Source organism: Hyla sarda, chromosome 4 (assembly GCF_029499605.1).
Source record: "Hyla sarda isolate aHylSar1 chromosome 4, aHylSar1.hap1, whole genome shotgun sequence".
NCBI classification, from domain to species: Eukaryota; Metazoa; Chordata; class Amphibia; order Anura; family Hylidae; genus Hyla; species Hyla sarda.
Window position 1 is genome coordinate 418,467,339 of NC_079192.1, and position 20,000 is coordinate 418,487,338.

Below are 20,000 nucleotides of genomic sequence, written 5' to 3' on the forward strand. Positions count from 1 at the left end.
GACACTGATGCTCCCTGAGACTGCAGGACAGCTTGAATATCTTTGGAACTTGTTTGGGGCTGCTTATCCACCATCCGGACTATCCTGCAGTGACACCTTTCATCAGTTTTTCTCTTCCGTCCACACCCAGGGAGATTATCTACAGGGCCATGGGGTGTAAACTTCTTGATAATGTTGCGCACTGTGGACAAAGACAAATCTAGATCTCTGGAGATGGACGTGTAACCTGGAGATTGTTGATATTTTCCACAATTTTGGTTCCCAAGTCCTCAGACAGTTCTCTTCTCCTCTTTCTGTTCTCTTCTCCTCCTCTTTCTGTTCTCTCCTCCTCTTTCTGTTCTCTTCTCCTCTTTCTGTTCTCTTCTCCTCTTTCTGTTCTCTTCTTCTCTTTCTGTTCTCTTCTCCTCTTTCTGTTGTCCATGCTTAGTGTGGCACACACAGACACACAATGCAAAGACTAAGTGAACTTCTCTCCTTTTTATCTGCTGTCAGGTGTGATTTTTATATTGCCCACACCTGTTACTTGCCCCAGGTGAGTATAAAGGAACATCACATGCTGGAAACAATCTTATTTATCCACAATTATGAAAGGAGCCAATAATTTTGTCCAGCCCATTTTGGGAGTTTGGGGACATTATGTCCAATTTGCTTTTTTTCCTCCTTTTTTGGTTTAGTTCCAATACACACAAAGGGAATAAACATGTGTATAGCAAAATATGTGTTACTGCAATCCTTTCCTGTGAGGAATACTTCATTTTATAGAAAAATTCCAGTGGGGCCAAAATTTACGGCCATGTCTGTATATCCCATCACATAGTACAATCTACAAGTACAACAACGTAGTGGATCCTTTCGTCTAACAAATAAAATTTTACTTCTTGTAGATTGTAGATTACTTTTTGCAGAAAACTACTTTTTGAACTTTTTCTAGATTGGTCAGAGCTGATCCTTCCCCATCAAACAAACTACTGTATTTGTACTTGTTGAAGATTGGTCGGGCGGATCTTCTTCCAGCAGCTCGGCAAACAACTGTTTGTACTTGTTGTAGGTTGGTCGGGGCGGATCTTCTTCCAGCAGCTCGGCAAACAACTGTTTGTACTTGTTGTAGGTTGGTCGGGGCGGATCTTCTTCCAGCAGCTCGGCAAACAACTGTTTGTACTTGTTGTAGGTTGGTCGGGGCGGATCTTTTTCCAGCAGCTCGGCAAACAACTGTTTGTACTTGTTGTAGATTGGTCGGGCGGATCTTCTCCCAGCAGCTCGGCTAACAACTGTTTGTACTTGTTGTAGATTGGTTGGGCGGATCTTCTCCCAGCAGCTCGGCAAACAACTGTTTGTACTTGTTGTAGATTGGTTGGGCGGATCTTCTCCCAGCAGCTCGGCAAACAACTGTTTGTACTTGTTGTAGATTGGTCGGGCGGATCTTCTCCCAATCTACAACAAGTACAAGTAGTTTCCTGCTTGTGTGTTTTTTCAAAAGTTTCACAGTGTTTTTAAGACCCATTTATGTTGGAATGATAAACGTTTGGTGGGGTCAGATTAGAGGACGATGAGAGTGGTTGTTCGTTCATACTCACGTGTCCCTTTTTTATCTTTCCGCAGCTATATGTACTGGACGGACTGGGGCGAAGTGCCAAAGATAGAGCGTGCGGGAATGGACGGCTCCCTGCGCTCCGTCATCATAGACTCCGACATTTACTGGCCCAATGGGCTGACGCTGGACTACGAGGAGCAGAAGCTTTACTGGGCCGACGCTAAACTCAGCTTCATCCACAAGTCCAATCTGGATGGCACCTTTAGGTAAGTGCACCTACTTTTTCCCTTCCAGCAGAGGGCAGGAGAGTTACCTGCACCGTACATGGTTGGAAATCTGCAGATTCTGGTGAATGCGGCCTGTAAACCATTACTTCTCCAGCAAGACTACAACTCCCATCATGTTTAGTATTTGGCATCCAGTACAACCAACAACAATGTCCCTCCGCTTCCTTTTTGTGTACTTTGCATCTGTTCCTCAGCAAGAACCCCCCCCCCCCCCCCCCCCCCCTTGTCCTGAGAGGCTAAAACCTCGTTCTGCTCCTATATCTGAGGGTTTGTTACAATGTTTCAGTTACACTACGAAAAGCTCGTCAGCTGATTCATGCTAGAAACTAGAGATGAGCGAACTTACAGTAAATTCGATTCGTCACGAACTTCTCGGCTCGGCAGTTGATGACTTTTCCTGTATAAATTAGTTCAGCTTTCAGGTGTTCCGGTGGGCTGGAAAAGGTGGATACAGTCCTAGGAGACTCTTTCATAGGAATGTATCCACCTTTTCCAGCCCACCGGAGCACCGGAAAGCTGAACTAATTTACTCAGGATAAGTCATCAACTGCCGAGCCGAGAAGTTCGTGACGAATCGAATTTACTGTACGTTCGCTCATCTCTAATAGAAACCTTTTTTTCTAATCTAGGCTTATATCTGAGGGTTTGCTACAGTGTATCGGTGTAGACAGTTTTGACACTACCAATCTCTCTTGTCCTGCACCCAGGACTGATCAGTATTGTTACACTGCATTAAAGGGGTCCTCCGCCCCCAAAGGATAGGTGTTAAGATGTCTGAAAGCAGGGATGAGTGCCCACCGCGATCTCTCTGCTGCACCCGGCGTTCGTTTAGAGTAGTGGTCTCCAACCTGCAGCCCCCCAGATGTTGCAAAACTACAACTCCCAGCATGCCCGGACAGCCAACGGCTGTCCGGGCATGCTGGGAGTTGTAGTTTTGCAACATCTGGAGGGCCGCATGTTTGAAGACCACTGGTTTAGAGCGTTGGGTGCAGCGACAGAGGCTCGTGTTGAGCACGAATATTCGTAATGTGAATTTTTATCGTGAATATCTGGACTTTGCGATTTTGCGAATATTTGGAATATAGTGCTATATATTCGTAATGACAGATATTTCTTTTCTTTTTTTTTTTCATGCAATTTTTATGCAAATTTTAATGCCTGGCGATGCGGGGCCGAAAGCTCGGTGACTCCTTAGACTTACATTGAGAGGGCATCGCCGCGATGTCACGCGTAAAGATGAGCAGCAGGAGCCATATTCGAATTTGCGATATTTCGCAAATATATTGACAATTATTCGTCCTATGTTTGCGATATTCGCATATTCACCATGTTCATTCACTTTTTCCATGCGAAACTTCACACGAGTTGTAGTTTTGCAACATCTGGAGGGCCGCAGGTTTGAAGACCACTGGTTTAGAGAGTCGGGTGCAGCGACAAAATGCACATTAAAATTAGCATAAAAATTTATATTCGTCAATATATATTCGTCATTACGAATATATAGAAATATATTCCAAATATTCGCAAAATCGCAAAGTCCTGATATTCGCCATAAAAATTCACATTACGAATATTCGTGCTCAACACCAGTCACGAGCCTCTGTTGTTGCACCCGACGCTCTAAACCAGTGGTCTTCAAACATGTGGCCCTCCAGATGTTGCAAAACTACAACTCGTGTGAAGTTTTGCATGGAAAAAGTGAATGAACATAGCGAATATGCGAATTTCGCGAACATAGGACGAATAATTGTCAATATATTCGTGAAATATCTCAAATTCGAATATGGCTCCTGCTGCTCATCTTTACTTGTGATATCGCGGGCTATGCCCCCTCAATGCAAGTGTATGGAGTCACCGAGCTGTATGCAGGATTACTGGGGTGCCGTAGCAGAGATCGCGGGGGTCCCCAGCGGCAGGACCCCCGCAATCGGACATCTTATCCCCTATCCAAAAGATGTCTAAGGGCAGAGCACCCCTTTAAGGTCATCAGCTGCTTAATACCTTTTCTAACCAAATCTGTGGGTTGGTCACTTTGTCACATAAAAACATTTTCTTATCTAGTTTTATATCGGAGGGTTTGTTACAATGTATCGGTGTAGACATTTCTATAACGCAGCATCAGTACTATTCACTCTTGTCCTGCACTGATCTATATTCGCAGCCACAAACTCTTCAGCTGTTAAGTGCTGGAAGCCTTTGTTTACATCACAGCTATAGGAGTGTCCACTCACTCGCAGCAAGCAGATATTTTGAAAATGGTGAGGAATGGGAAGCAAGTATATTAAAGGGATAAATTTATTGTTTTATTTTTTAAATCAACTGGTGCCAGAAAGTTAAACAGATTTGTAAATTACTTCTATTTAAAAATCTTAAGCCTTCTAGTACTTATTAGCTACTGAATACTACAGGGGAAGTTCTTTTTTTTAAATTTCCTTTCTGTCTGACCACAGTGCTCTCTGCTGACACCTCTGACCATGTCAGGAACTGTCCAGAGCAGGAGAGGTTTGCTATGGGGATTTGCTCCTGACATGGACAGTGGTGTCAGCAGAGAGCACTGTGGTCAGACAACAAGGAAATTCAAAAAGAAAAGCACTTCCTCCGGAGCATACAGCAGCTGATAAGTACTGGAAAGTTTAAGATTTTTAAATAGAAGTGATTTACAAATCTGTTCATCTTTCTGGCACCAGTTGATTTGGAAAAAAAAATGTTTTCCAGCGGAGTTCCCCTTATTAGTCGCATAGCATTTTAGTCCTGATAATCTGGTTCCTGTTGTACCCATCGTTCCCCCATTACGGCAAACTGTATACATTGTGTTATTGGGGCTCACCATTAAGTTTATGTTTAGCGCTTCCGCCTCCTCCAGTTGTCAGGTCAATGTGCCCTGGCTCCTTGTGGGGGGGATGCGCTTGCCCTGGCTCCTTGTGGGGGGAATGCGCTTGCCCTGGCTCCTTGTAGGGCAGGGGGACGCGCTTGCTCCTTGTGGGAGGGGCGCGCTGGCTCCTTGTGTGTGTGTGTGGGGGGGGGGGGGGGGACGCGCTCGCTCCTTGTGTGTGTGGGGGGGACGCGCTCGCTCCGTGTGTGTGTGTGTGTGTGTGTGTGTGTGTGTGTGTGTGGGGGGGGACGCGCTCGCTCCGTGTGGGGGGGGGGGGATGCGCTCGCTCCTTGTGTGTGTGTGTGTGTGGGGGGGACGCGCTCGCTCCGTGTGTGTGTGTGTGTGTGTGTGTGTGTGTGTGTGTGTGTGTGTGGGGGGGGGGGGGGGGGACGCGCTCGCTCCGTGTGGGGGGGGGGATGCGCTCGCTCCTTGTGTGTGTGTGTGTGGGGGGGGGGACGCGCTCGCTCCTTGTGTGTGTGTGTGGGGGGGGACGCGCTCGCTCCTTGTGTGTGTGTGTGGGGGGGGACGCGCTCGCTCCTTGTGTGTGTGGGGGGGGGACGCGCTCGCTCCTTGTGTGTGTGGGGGGGGAACGCGCTCGCTCCTTGTGGTTGGGGGGGGGGACGCGCTCGCTCCGTGTGTGTGTGGGGGGGGACGCGCTCGCTCCTTGTGTGTGTGGGGGGGGGGACGCGCTCGCTCCTTGTGTGTGTGGGGGGGGGGGACGCGCTCGCTCCTTGTGTGTGTGTGTGTGGGGGGGGACGCGCTCGCTCCTTGTGTGTGTGGGGGGGGGGGGACGCGCTCGCTCCTTGTGTGTGTGTGTGTGGGGGGGGACGCGCTCGCTCCTTGTGTGTGTGGGGGGGGACGCGCTCGCTCCTTGTGTGTGTGGGGGGGGACGCGCTTTCTCCGTGTGTGTGTGTGGGGGGGGGGGGGGGGGACGCGCTCGCTCCTTGTGTGTGTGGGGGGGGGACGCGCTCGCTCCTTGTGTGTGTGGGGGGGACGACGTGCTCGCTCCTTGTGTGTGGGGGGGGGACGCGCTCGCTCCTTGTGTGTGGGGTGGGGGGGCGCGCTCGCTTCTTGTGTGTGTGTGTGTGTGTGTGTGTGTGTGTGTGTGTGTGTGTGTGTGACCCCTCATCCTGGCTCTGTGTGGGGGGGCGGGCAGGCCCTGGCTCCTTGTGCGGGGGGGACGCGCTCTCCCTGGCTTTTTGTGCGGGGGGACGCGCTCTCCCTGGCTCCTTGTGGTGGTGGTGGTGGGGGGGGGGGGATGTGCTCGCCCTGGCTCGTGGTGGTGGGGGGACGCGCTCGCCCTGGCTCCTGTCAGCACAGATTATACAAGCTCGTGCTCGCTGCAGCCATCGCCACATCTCATTGCGGGGGCCGCGCCAGCTCATCATCTTAAGTTGCCGCCAGCTTTCTTGGACTTTTTCCTTTGGCTCGGTGAATTCCTTCACCAGCTAAGGAAAAGGAGGAAAAGCCAGGACGAGCTTCCAAGACGTAACCGAAAGCAAATGTGCCGGCGGCGGCTGCTGCTCTCCATCTGTGCCGGCGCTTGTGTGGGTGTTTGGTGTTTTCGCCGCACGTCTTGCCGCTCAGTCCCCATCCTGTCACCTCAGCAAATAAAAACTTCACACCTACACAAACCATTAATTGTATAATAAAATGTTTGCTATAACTCAACCATTTTCATGATCTCTGCTTGCTGTCAGTGAAGAAACATTTTTGTTATACATCCAGTAAAGTTATAGTACGGACCCAATACTTGTTACAATTGTATCCAGTCTGGACAATACTCCAGGCTCTAGACCAGTGGTCTCCAACTTGCGGAACCCCAGATGTTGCAAAACTACAATTCCCAGCATGCCCGGACAGCCAACGGCTGTCCGGGGATGCTGGGAGTTGTAGTTTTGCAACATCTGGAGGTCCGCAGGTTGAAGACCACTGCTCTAGACCTTTTATACCTGCACTGATACATTGTAACAATCTTTCAGGATAGTATAGATTGATACATTGTACTTGGTTAAATGAATATTCCTTAACATATGGTGCTCAAGCTGTTGCAGAACCCTCCATCAAGGTATCAGAGTTGTAGATATGTCTGGACATGATGGGAGTTGTAGTTCTGCAAAATTTATGCCACAGATCTGTACAGTTTCTGCAGATTTCCATCCTGTTGCCCTCCACAATTACAATTCCCAGTAAGCTTTGACCAGGGAAATGTAATTTTCACCTGCGCTGGCTGATACATTGTAGCAAATGATGAAGCCAAAGGCTGTCCGGGAATGGTGGGAGTTGTAGTTTTGCCGAAGGCACCCTGGTTGGGAAACGGTGCCATAATCATTGGGCATTTTAACTGATCATTTTTTATTTTTTGCTGTGAGAGGATTCGCTCTGACCAATCTACAGCAAGTACAACAACAGTGTAGCGGATCCTCTCCCATCAAACTACTTGTATTTGTTGTAGATTGGTCTGGGCGGATCTTCTTCCAGCAAACTACTGTGTGTACTTGTTGTAGATTGGTCGGGGGCGAATCCTTTCCCATCAAACAAACAACTTGTACTTGTTGTAGATTGGTTGGGCGGATCCTCTCCCATTAAACAATCTACAACAAGTTGGCATGCTGGGAGTTTTAGTTTTGCTGAAGACACCCTGGTTGGGAAACGGTGCCATAATCATTGGGCATTTTAACTGATCATTTTTTATTTTTTGCTGCAAGAGGATTCGCTCTGACCAATCTACAGCAAGTACAACAACAGTGTAGCGGATCCTCACCCATCAAACTACTTGTATTTGTTGTAGATTGGTCTGGGCGGATCCTCTCCCATCAAACTACTGTTTGTACTTGTTGTAGATTGGTCATGGGTGAATCCTTTCCCATCAAACAAACAACTTGTACTTGTTGTAGATTGGTCAGGGCGGATCTTCTCCCATCAAACTACTGTGTGTGTACTTGTTGTAGATTGGTCAGGGCGGATCTTCTCCCATCAAACTACTGTGTGTGTACTTGTTGTAGATTGGTCGGGCGGATCCTCTCCCATTAAACAATCTTGGCATGCTGGGAGTTGTAGTTTTGCAACAGCTAGAGACACCCTGGTTGGGAAACACTCTAAATTGGGTGGTCCCTAACCTGTGTCACCCCTGGTTAAGATGCTACAACTCTCACCATATCCTGACAGCTACAAATTGAAGGTCAAGAGAGGAAATTGCAAAACTACAACTCCCATCGGCAGCCACGATTGGATTTGTAGTTTTGCAACATCTGTGAAGGTTGTAATTTTTTTCTGCCTCATTGTAGTTTCGTCGGGACATGATGGGGGTTGTAGTCTTGCAACATTATAGTTTTATTAAGTTTATAAGGATAGTTGTAGTTTTTTTTAACGCTAAAGTGGTTGTCCAGGATTAGATAAACGCCACTCCTGTTTGCAGGTCTTGTCTGGTATTGCAGCCCAGGTGAATGGGGCTGAGCTGCAGTACCACGCATAACCTGCAGACAGTAGTGGCGCTGTTTTTGCGCAAAAAAAAATAATTTAACTTTTTTTGTAATCTGGGACAACTTCCTTAAAGCCGTAGAGCAGATGGTTCTCTCTTTGTAGAGCTCCAAGCATAGGATGATGGAGTTGTAGTCTGGAGGCCCCATAGGTTTCTGTCCAGCACAGCGGTGGTTAACAGCATCTGCCCTTCCTATGCTTTTAACCCCCCCTTTGTCCTTCCCAGGGGGTAGTTGAACCTAAATTTGTATTATTTGTAGGAACCAAACGGTTCCAGCTGCGAGGAGGAGGGCGACGCGGCGGTGCCGGGGGTCCGACCTGTTTCCTCCGCCGCCCGCTCACCTCAGGGGATGTGTTCCTCATCGCTCCCTGATTACTCTGCTGATTCCTCCCCCTCCTCCTCCTTGGCAGGAAGCGGCGGCCGCACTTGTACTTTCCATGATTTCTTTTTCCATAAAGTCTCCTTTGTTTTCGCTGCCTCCTCGGGCTGATTACATAAAGGAATCCTTGTGACCCAGGACTGCGCATGGAACCACCGCGCCGCCGCTCAACATTGTTGTGGTGCAATGTCCGCGCCGAGGTGGCGAATGTTATACTCCAGACCACCATCTGGGTAACCCCATAAGTGGTGATTTGGGGGGTATAGAGGTAGAGAAGGCTTATAAATCAATAGGGGCCCCTAGTGCTGATGTATTTAGGGCCCCACCTCTGCATCCGCCGGAGCCGCAGTGATCGCCAACCTGCTGATTATCAGACTATTATTAGGCTGTCCGGGCATGCTGGGAGTTGTAGTTTTGCAACAGCTGGAGGCACCCTGGTTGAGAAACACTCCTCTAAACAAATATATGTATCACTTCTATTTATCAATGCCAAAGGCTGTCCGGGCATGCTGGGGGTTGTAGTTTTGCAATAGCTGGAAGCACCAGCATGTAGAGCGAAGGGTAATTCCTTAGGTCAATGTTTCCCAACAAATGTGCCTCCAGCTGTTGCAAAACTACAACTCCCAGCATGCCCGGACAGCCTTCGGCTGTCCGGGCATGCTGGGAGTTGTAGGTTTGCAATTTATCTGGTATCTTGCTCAATTTATAGTGCAGTGATCTACAACCTGGGGCCCTCCAGCTGTTGCAATACTACAACTCCCAGCATGCCCTGATCACTTGCTCAGTTTGTAGGTCAGTGATTTCCAACCTGGGGCTTTTTAAGCTGTTGCCAAAACACAACTGGCGGCATGCTGGGAGTTATAGTTTTGCAATCCCTGATGTAGGATTTCACATTCAACCTGCACCCCATGTCCTGAAGATAGATAGTTGGATATATATATATATATATATATATATATATATTATAATTTTTTTTAAAATTTATTTATATATTTTTATTTTATTTATTTATATATCTATATCTGGACTAATACGGCTACTCAAATGTAATTATATTTATTTATATTCATATATATTTATATTCATGTATGTATAGTATATATATATATATATATATATATATATATATATATATATATATATATCTCAAAATAGAATTATTATTATTTTTTTTTCCCCAGACAAACTGTGGTTAAGGGATCCCTCCCGCACCCCTTCGCCCTCACTCTTTTTGGTGACACGATATACTGGACGGACTGGAACACGAGGTCGATTCTGGCGTGTAACAAGTACACGGGGGAAGAGCGCCGGGAGGTGGACAGCAACATCTTCTCCCCCATGGACATCCACGTCTTCAGCCAACTGAGGCAGCCAAATGGTCAGTACCGGATACTCCTTGTGTAATGAGCTGCAGTGTAAAGCATGGGGGAGGGGAGGAACGGACAGCTTTATATTTACTAACTTTCTATTCTTCCCTCCGACAGCTACAAATCCATGTGCAGGACACAATGGCGGCTGCTCCCACCTCTGCCTCATGTCACCGGTGAAACCATTTTATCAGTGCGCGTGTCCGACGGGAGTGAGACTCCAGGATGATGGGAAGACTTGTTTACATGGTGAGTATCTGTACAAAGTGACCTCACCAGCAGAATAGTGAGTGCAGCTCTAGAGTATAATACAGGATATAACTCAGGATCAGTACAGGATAAGTAATGTAATGTATGTACACAGTGACCTCACCAGCAGAATAGTGAGTGCAGCTCTGGAGTGTAATACAGGATATAACTCAGGATCAGTACAGGATAAGTAATGTAATGTATGTACACAGTGATCTCACCAGCAGAATAGTGAGTACAGCTCTGAAGTATAATATAGGATATAACTCTGGATCAGTACAGGATAAGTAATGTAATGTATGTACACAGTGACCTCACCAGCAGAATAGTGAGTACAGCTCTGGAGTATAATACAGGATATAACTTAGGATCAGTACAGGATAAGTAATGTAATGTATGTACACAGTGACCTCACCGGCAGAACAGTGAGTGCAGCTCTGGGGTATAATACAGGATATAACTCAGGATCAATACAGGATAAGTAATGTATGTATGTACACAGTGATCTCACCAGCAGAATAGTGAGTACAGCTCTGGAGTATAATACAGGATATAACTCAGGATCAGTACAGGATAAGTAATGTAATGTATGTACACAGTGATCTCACCAGCAGAATAGTGAGTACAGCTCTGGAGTATAATACAGGATATAACTCAGGATCAGTACAGGATAAGTAATGTAATGTATGTACACAGTGATCTCACCAGCAGAATAGTGAGTACAGCTCTGGAGTATAATACAGGATATAACTCAGGATCAGTACAGGATAAGTAATGTAATGTATGTACACAGTGACCTCACCAGCAGAATAGTGAGTACAGCTCTGGAGTATAATACAGGATATAACTCAGGATCAGTACAGGATAAGTAATGTAATGTATGTACACAGTGATCCCACCAGCAGAACAGTGAGTACAGCTCTGGAGTATAATACAGGATATAACTCAGGATCAGTACAGGATAAGTAATGTAATGTATGTACACAGTGATCTCACCAGCAGAATAGTGAGTGCAGCTCTGGAGTATAATCTAGGATATAACTCAGGATCAATACAGGATAAGTAATGTAATGTATGTACACAGTGACCTCACCAGCAGAATAGTGAGTACAGCTCTGGAGTATAATACAGGATATAACTCAGGATCAGTACAGGATAAGTAATGTAATGTATGTACACAGTGATCTCACCAGCAGAATAGTGAGTACAGCTCTGGAGTATAATACAGGATATAACTCAGGATCAGTACAGGATAAGTAATGTAATGTATGTACACAGTGATCTCACCAGCAGAATAGTGAGTACAGCTCTGGAGTATAATACAGGATATAACTCAGGATCAGTACAGGATAAGTAATGTAATGTATGTACACAGTGACCTCACCAGCAGAATAGTGAGTACAGCTCTGGAGTATAATACAGGATATAACTCAGGATCAGTACAGGATAAGTAATGTAATGTATGTACACAGTGATCCCACCAGCAGAACAGTGAGTACAGCTCTGGAGTATAATACAGGATATAACTCAGGATCAGTACAGGATAAGTAATGTAATGTATGTACACAGTGATCTCACCAGCAGAATAGTGAGTGCAGCTCTGGAGTATAATCTAGGATATAACTCAGGATCAATACAGGATAAGTAATGTAATGTATGTACACAGTGACCTCACCAGCAGAATAGTGAGTACAGCTCTGGGGTATAATACAGGATATAACTGAGGATCAGTACAGGATAAGTAATGTAATGTATGTATACAGTGACCTCACCAGCAGAATAGTGAGTACAGCTCTGGAGTATAATACAGGATATAACTCAAGATCAGTACAGGATAAGTAATGTAATGTATGTACACAGTGACCCCACCAGCAGAATAGTGAGTGCAGCTCTGGAGTATAATACAGGATATAACTCAGGATCAGTACAGGATCAGTAATGTAATGTATGTACACAGTGACCTCACCAGCAGAATAGTGAGTACAGCTCTGGAGTATAACACAGGATATAACCCAGGATCAGTACAGGATAAGTAATGTAATGTATGTACACAGTGACCTCACCAGCAGAACAGTGAGTACAGCTCTGGAGTATAATACAGGATATAACTCAGGATCAGTACAGGATAAGTAATGTAATGTATGTACACAGTGATCTCACCAGCAGAATAGTGAGTGCAGCTCTGGAGTATAATCTAGGATATAACTCAGGATCAATACAGGATAAGTAATGTAATGTATGTACACAGTGACCTCACCAGCAGAATAGTGAGTACAGCTCTGGAGTATAATACAGGATATAACTCAGGATCAGTACAGGATAAGTAATGTAATGTATGTACACAGTGATCTCACCAGCAGAATAGTGAGTGCAGCTCTGGAGTATAATCTAGGATATAACTCAGGATCAATACAGGATAAGTAATGTAATGTATGTACACAGTGACCTCACCAGCAGAATAGTGAGTACAGCTCTGGGGTATAATACAGGATATAACTGAGGATCAGTACAGGATAAGTAATGTAATGTATATACACAGTGACCCCACCAGCAGAATAGTGAGTGCAGCTCTGGAGTATAATACAGGATATAACTCAGGATCAGTACAGGATAAGTAATGTAATGTATGTACACAGTGACCTCACCAGCAGAATAGTGAGTGCAGCTCTGAAGAATAATACAGGATATAACTCTGTGCCCCGGTTGACGTTCGCTGGAGGTGAGGAGGGGGTCACCGGTTTGGCGCAGGGTTTCGCCGTCTCATAACGCTGCACAGGTGTTGCCCGCTGCCTTCTTGTCTGGCTCCTGTCACGCAACTGCAGCTGCTTAAACTGTTAGTCAGCGGGGCCATAAAGAGTGACAGGTTACTACGGGGCAGCAGCGGCGTCATACGTTTTTTGGTAGTTTCAGGCTCCATCACAATCACCAAACTGTTCCCTCCCGCTCAGGAGTTTGCGCCTTGTCTCGGCCGAGGTCTCGCTCGCTCCTTTGTCTGGCCCTGGAATGTCGTCCCTGCCCTTAAGTCAACATTGAGGAATTCTCCTGCTCGGGGCCTCATGTTTGTGTAAGGAGGGGGGGGGGGGGGGTGGACCTAAATCCAGAAGAGTCTCAGACTAAACAGATTCTACTATGAAACCTGGGAAATATTACAAAGTCATTGGTGTCACTCTGCTTTCCCTGGATCCTGAATGGCAAATAGTTTAATATATGATAAAGTTACTTTGAGAGCTGTAATAGCGGCCATATTGGTTATTGATGACTCTTCCTATTTGTGCAGGTGCGACAGAGTTGCTGCTCTTGGCCCGGCGGACGGACCTTCGGAGAATCTCCCTGGACACCCCGGACTTCACAGACATTGTCCTCCCGCTGGACGACATCCGCCACGCCATCGCTATAGACTACGACCCGGTGGACGGCTTCATCTACTGGACGGACGACGAGGTGCGGGCCATCCGCCGGGCGCAGATAGACGGCTCCTCCAGTCAGTTCATCGTCGTGTCCCAGGTATCTCATCCGGACGGTATCGCCGTGGACTGGGTGGCGCGAAACCTGTACTGGACGGACACTGGGACGGACCGCATCGAAGTGACGCGGCTGAACGGAACCATGCGCAAGATTCTGATATCCGAAGACCTGGACGAGCCCAGGGCCATCGTGCTCGATCCGACACACGGGTACGTTATATTGGGTTGTAATATCAGCTGCTGCTTGCTGTCAGTGAATGACAATTCAGCTTGCTGTCAGTGAATAAGAATAATCACAGATTCCGTACAGAGGCTGAAAATTAAGCGTTAAAGGGGTACTCCGGTGGAAAACCAATTCATTTTTTTTTTTAACTCTCCTTGTTGCCAGAAAGTTATACAGATTCATAAATTACTTCTATTTAAAAATCTTAACTCTTCCAGTACTTATCAGCTGCTGTATGCTACGCAGGAAGTTGTGTAGTTCTTTACAGTCTGACCACAGTGCTCTCTGCTGACACCTCTGTCCGTGTTAGGAACTGTCCAGAGTAGGAGTGGTTTGCTATGGGGATTTGCTCCTGCTCTGGACCGTTCCTGACACGGACAGAGGTGTCAGCAGAGAGCTCTGTGGTCAGACTGGAAAGAACTACACAACTTCCTGTAGAGCTTACAGCAGCTCAGAAATACTGGAAGTAATTTACAAATGTTTTTTTTAACTTCCTGGCACCAGTTGATACGAGAAAACGTTTTCCATCGGAGTACCCCTTTAAGACTAATTTAGAAGTTCATGTTTATTAGTGCAATCATTTATTTCTACAGCTATATGTACTGGACGGACTGGGGGGAAATGCCGAAAATTGAGCGAGCGGCGATGGACGGCACCGATAGGGTGGTGCTGGTGAACACGTCTCTCGGGTGGCCGAATGGTCTCGCACTGGACTACTCCGAAGGCAAAATATACTGGGGGGACGCCAAGACCGACAAAATAGAGGTACAAGGCAATTACTCGCCGTTTTGTAACATTTTTGCTTGCGGTCAATAAAGACTAATCATGGTTTCCCTAGAGAGACCGAAAATTTGCGCTAGTACTTCTCACAGCTGAGGGTTTGTTACATTATATCCTGGCTAGTAAGCACGTCTGCATGAGTATCAGTGTGGTTTGACTAGATCTGATACATTGTAACAAACCTTTAAAGGGGTACTCCGGTGGAAAACATTTTTATTTTATTTATTTATTTATTTTTAAATCAACTACTTACCTTCTGTTGCAAAACTACAATTCCTCGCATCCCCGCTCCGGGCATGTTAGGAGCTATAGTTTTGCAACAGCTGGAGGCCCCCTGGTTGGAAAACACTGTATTAAAGGGGTACTCTGGTGGGAAAACTTTTATTTTTAATTTTTTTTATCAACTGATGCCAGAAAGTAAAACAGATTTGTAAATTACTTCTATTAAAAAATCTTAATCCTTCCAGTACTTATTAGCTGCTGAATACTACAGAGGAAATTGTTTTCTTTTTGGAACACAGAGCTCTCTGCTGACATCATGACCACAGTGCTCTCTGCTGACACCTCTGTCCATTTAAGGAACTGTCCAGAGTTGGAGAAAATCCCCATAGCAAACATATGCTGCTCTGGACAGTTCCTAAAATGGACAGCAGAGAGCACTGTGTTCCAAAAAGAAAAGAATTTCCTCTGTAGTATTCAGCAGCTAATAAGTACTGGAAGGATTTAGATTTTTTTTTAATAGAAGTAATTTACAAATCTGTTTAACTTTTTGGCACCAGTTGATTTAAATAAAAAAAATAAGTTTTCCACCGGAGTACTCCTTTAATACAGTGTATTCCAACCAGGGGGCCTCCAGCTGTTGCAAAACTACAACTCCTAGCATGCCCGGACAGCCGAAGGCTGTCCGGGGATGCTAGGAATTGTAGTTTTGCAACAGAAGGTGACAAGTTGTGGTACCACGTTTTAGCCCACAGCTGAGGGTTTGTTACAGCTGTATCCAGTGTAGACAATGAGATAAACCACATCAGCAACTGCTGCTGTTACATTGTATCAATATAGAGATATTACAATGTAGCAAACTATCAAAATGGGTGGGGGAGGTGCATTGTATCAATATAAAGGTATTACATAGCTTGTTACATTGTGTCCAGTCTTGTTACAATTTAATATCTTTGTATTGATGCAAAACATCCCAGACTTGATGATCGTTCACTCTGTATCAATATAAAGATACATTTAACCAACACAATGTAACTCCAAGTCACTGACACTTGTGTGAAATCCCACTGTCCACTCAGGAAGAACACTGATTGACAATCAATTTCACATGGAACAGACAACACGTGGAAATTATAGGCAATTAGCAAGACACCCCCCCAATTAAGGAGTGGTTCTGCAGGCAGTGACCACAGACCACTTCTCAGTTCCTATGCTTCCTGGCTGATGTTTTGGTCACTTTTGAATGCTGGCGGTGCTTTCACTCTAGTGGTATCATGAGACTGAGTCTACAACCCACACAAGTGGCTCAGGTAGTGCAGCTCATCCAGGATGGCACATCAATGCGAGCTGTGGCAAGAAGGTTTGCTGTGTCTGTCAGCGTAGTGTCCAGAGCATGGAGGCGCTACCAGGAGACAGGCCAGTACATCAGGAGACATGGAGGAGGGCGTAGGAGGGCAACAACCCAGCAGCAGTACCGCTACCTCCGCCTTTGTGATGGGAGGAGCAGGAGGAGCACTGCCAGAGCCCTGCAAAATGACCTCCAGCAGGCCACAAATGTGCATGTGTTCACTCAAACGGTCAGAAACAGACTCCATGAGGGGGGTATGAGGGCCCGATGTCCACAGGTGGGGGTTGTGCTTACAGCCCAACACCGTGCAGGACATTTGGCATTTACCAGAGAACACCAAGATTGGCAAATTCCCCACTGGTGCCCTGTGCTCTTCACAGATGAAAGCAGGTTCACACTGAGCACATGTGACAGACGTGACAGAGTCTGGAGACGCTGTGAAGAACGTTCTGCTGCCTGCAACATCCTCCAGCATGACCGGTTTGGCGGTGGGTCAGTAATGGTGTGGGGTGGCATTTCTTTGGGGGCCGCACAGCCCTCCATGTGCTTGCCAGAGGTATCCTGACTGCCATTAGGTACCGAGATGAGACCCTCAGACCCCTTGTGAGAGCGGTTGGGTTCCTCCTAATACAAGACAATGCTAGACCTCATGTGGCTGGAGTGTGTCAGCAGTTCCTACAAGAGGAAGGCATTGATGCTATGGACTGGCCGCCCGTTCCCCTGAATCTGATTGTGGTGTATGGAGCGAGACGTCCCAGATGTGCTCAGACTGTCCAGGAGTGGGCGGATGCTTTAGTCCAAGTCTGGGAGGACATCCCTCAGGAGACCATCCTCCACCTCATCAGGAGCATGCCCAGGCGGGGAGGTCATACGGGCACGTGGAGGCCACACACACTACTGAGCCCCATTGGGACTTGTATTAAGGACATTACATAAAGTTGGATCAGCCTGTAGTGAGGTTTTCCTCTGTGATTTTGAGTGACTCCATATCCAGACCTCCAGGGGTTGATACATTTGATTTCCATTGATAATTTTTGTGATTTTGTTGTCAGCGCATTCAGCTATGTAAAGACGAAAGGATTTCATGCGATTAGTTCATTCATTCAGATCTACGATGTGGTATCTTAGGGTTCACTTAATTTTTTTGAGCGGCGTATTACAGTTTGTCGTCTTTTATCCAGTCTTGATACAATGTAATAGCCTTATATCGATACAATGTAATATCCTTATATTGATACAATGTAATGTCCTTATAGTGATACAATGTAATATCCTTATAGTGATACAATGTAATGTCCTTATAGTGATACAATGTAATATCCTTATAATGCATCCCAATTTTGATAGGCTGTTACGCTGTATAAATATAAAGACATTACAATGTAATAAACGATTAAAACAGGAATACATTGTATTTATATAAAGATATTGCATTGTATCGATATAAAGTGTTACGTTGTATCCACTCTTGATTCAATGTAATATTCTTATATTGATACAAGGCATTGCCATCTTAATAGTTTGTTACTCTGTATCAATATAAACTACCCAGTAACAAACTATTAAGACAGGGAGCTTTGTATCAATAAAAATATATCACATTGTATCATTGTAAAGATATTACATTGGCCTTGGGATTGATACAATGTATTATCCTTATATTTATACAATGCATCCACATTTTAATAGTTTTTCACTGTATCATAAAGAAATTACAAAGTACAGACTATTAAGAAGATAATGCATTTATCAATAATAAAGATATCACATTGTATCAAGACAATGTAACAAACTGTCCTATCTTTATATTGATACAATGTGATCTCTTTATATTTATCCGTGATGTATTTATATTGATACAATGTGATATCTTTATATTGATACAATGTGATCTTTTTATATTGATCTGTGTTGTATTTATATCGATACAATGTGATCTCTTTATATTGATCCGTGATGTATTTATATTGATACAATGTGATATCTTTATATTGATACAATGTGATCTCTTTATATTGATCAGTGATGTATTTATATTGATACAATGTGATCTCTTTATATTGATCTGTGTTGTATTTATATCGATACAATGTGATATCTTTATATTGTTCCGTGATGTATTTATATTGATACAATGTGATATCTTTATATTGATCCGTGATGTATTTATATTGATACAATGTGATCTCTTTATATTGATCCGTGATGTATTTATATTGATACAATGTGATATCTTTATATTGATCTGTGTTGTATTTATATTGATACAATGTGATCTATTTATATTGATCCGTGATGTATTTATATTGATACAATGTGATCTCTTTATATTGATCCGTGATCTCTTTATATTGATACAATGTGATATCTTTATATTGTTCCGTGATGTATTTATATTGATACAATGCGTCCCCGTCTTGATTGTAGTGTTCATACTGATACACTGTAACAAACTATCTGCTGATGAAGTGTTTACATTAGAGTCTTATCAAGACTGGATACAGTGTAACAAACCCTCAGTTTGTATGATTTTCAGCCTCTGATATTTTCCTCTCATGGTGTATTTGATCTATATTTTGGGGGTCCCAGTGTTGAGCCCCCAGTGTTACCTCTTACTACCTATCTGGGTGTAAATATGGGAAACTTCTTGTAGAAGGTTTTGACGTTTAGTTATATGAATGTGTCTGGTTATTGAGCTGGGATCCTCTGCCGCCTCTTATATATATCTGTGCCTCCCCCCCCCCCCCCCTCCTCTCCCCGTCATCAGTTCCTCGCTGTGATAATGACGCGGGCCGGGCTCGGTGTTAATTGCGTCCGTCAGTCACGGGCGACGTATCCTTGTATTCTAATAATTTCTCCTCAGCTTCTAAGTCCCGGCCGTCGCTTTGTGGGTTCTGCGCCAGTTCCTGAGATGCGGATAAAGCCGCCCGCGGTGGTTAATAGACCTCAGCGGGGGGGTTCACAAGACGCTTTTGTTCCCCGTTTTATCTGGCAGCTCGCAGCAGACTTGTCTCTACAGCAGTGACATTAATCTCCAAGAAAAGATGGCCGCCTCTTCATTGTACCGTACCAGCGGGGGGGGGTGGGAGGGGCGGCGAATGCAAAACCGCACATCACCGCTGCCCTCTTAACCCTGTCACTGCTGTCATGTCACCTATGCATCCTGCTGTAATGGGCTATAGAGGTTTAACTCCTCGCTGTCTGTGTTGCATTTAATTTGCTGTACTACAGACTTTGCTTCTCCCTCCCCTTTCTTCAAGACATCTGCTTGCTGTCAGTGAAATAAAATACTTTCTAAAGGTTTGAAACAGAGTCCTGACCTAAGGGTGGGAGCTTGTACGTTCATGATTTGACAGCATTTTTTTGGGTGCAGATTCTGTTACGATATTTGTCTCTAACTTCATTGCGGGAATAAAAGCACCAATTTTACGGTATGGAAACATGGTTTCTGGAATTATGTTTACGTGCAATAAAAAAAGAATTTGCGCTGATTTGTGCTGAATCGCCCAGTGAATGAGTGTTCAGTCGCAGCTTCTTAAAATTCAGATTACAACAGAATGAATTCAAATCATCCACTTTTTTCCAATTTTTCCAATTGGAAACGGAAAAAAAAAGTTTTGGAATCTCGTGAACTATTGAAATATAACTTTATTGATCCCATATGGTGAAGGTGTGTCAATATGCAGACCAATCTCATGTATGGTCAGAGCACTGACAGGCTGACCCCCTCCCCTCTAACCTCTGCAGCAATGCTGGCAACACTCGTACGTCTATTTGCCAATGATAACCTCTGGACACTG

General features: G+C 45.1%; 1 protein-coding gene across 1 annotated transcript in view; it reads left to right on the top strand.

Annotated features, from left to right (window-relative positions):
- LRP6 (LDL receptor related protein 6) overlaps nucleotides 1-20,000 on the top strand; it is a 91,817-nt gene that overhangs the window by 43,915 nt on the left and 27,902 nt on the right. The window contains exons 4-8 of the mRNA XM_056517944.1: nucleotides 1,600-1,797; nucleotides 9,732-9,928; nucleotides 10,035-10,166; nucleotides 13,444-13,840; nucleotides 14,447-14,618. Of these exons, the coding sequence (XP_056373919.1) occupies nucleotides 1,600-1,797; nucleotides 9,732-9,928; nucleotides 10,035-10,166; nucleotides 13,444-13,840; nucleotides 14,447-14,618 (1,096 nt within the window). The remainder of the gene's footprint in view (nucleotides 1-1,599; nucleotides 1,798-9,731; nucleotides 9,929-10,034; nucleotides 10,167-13,443; nucleotides 13,841-14,446; nucleotides 14,619-20,000) is intronic.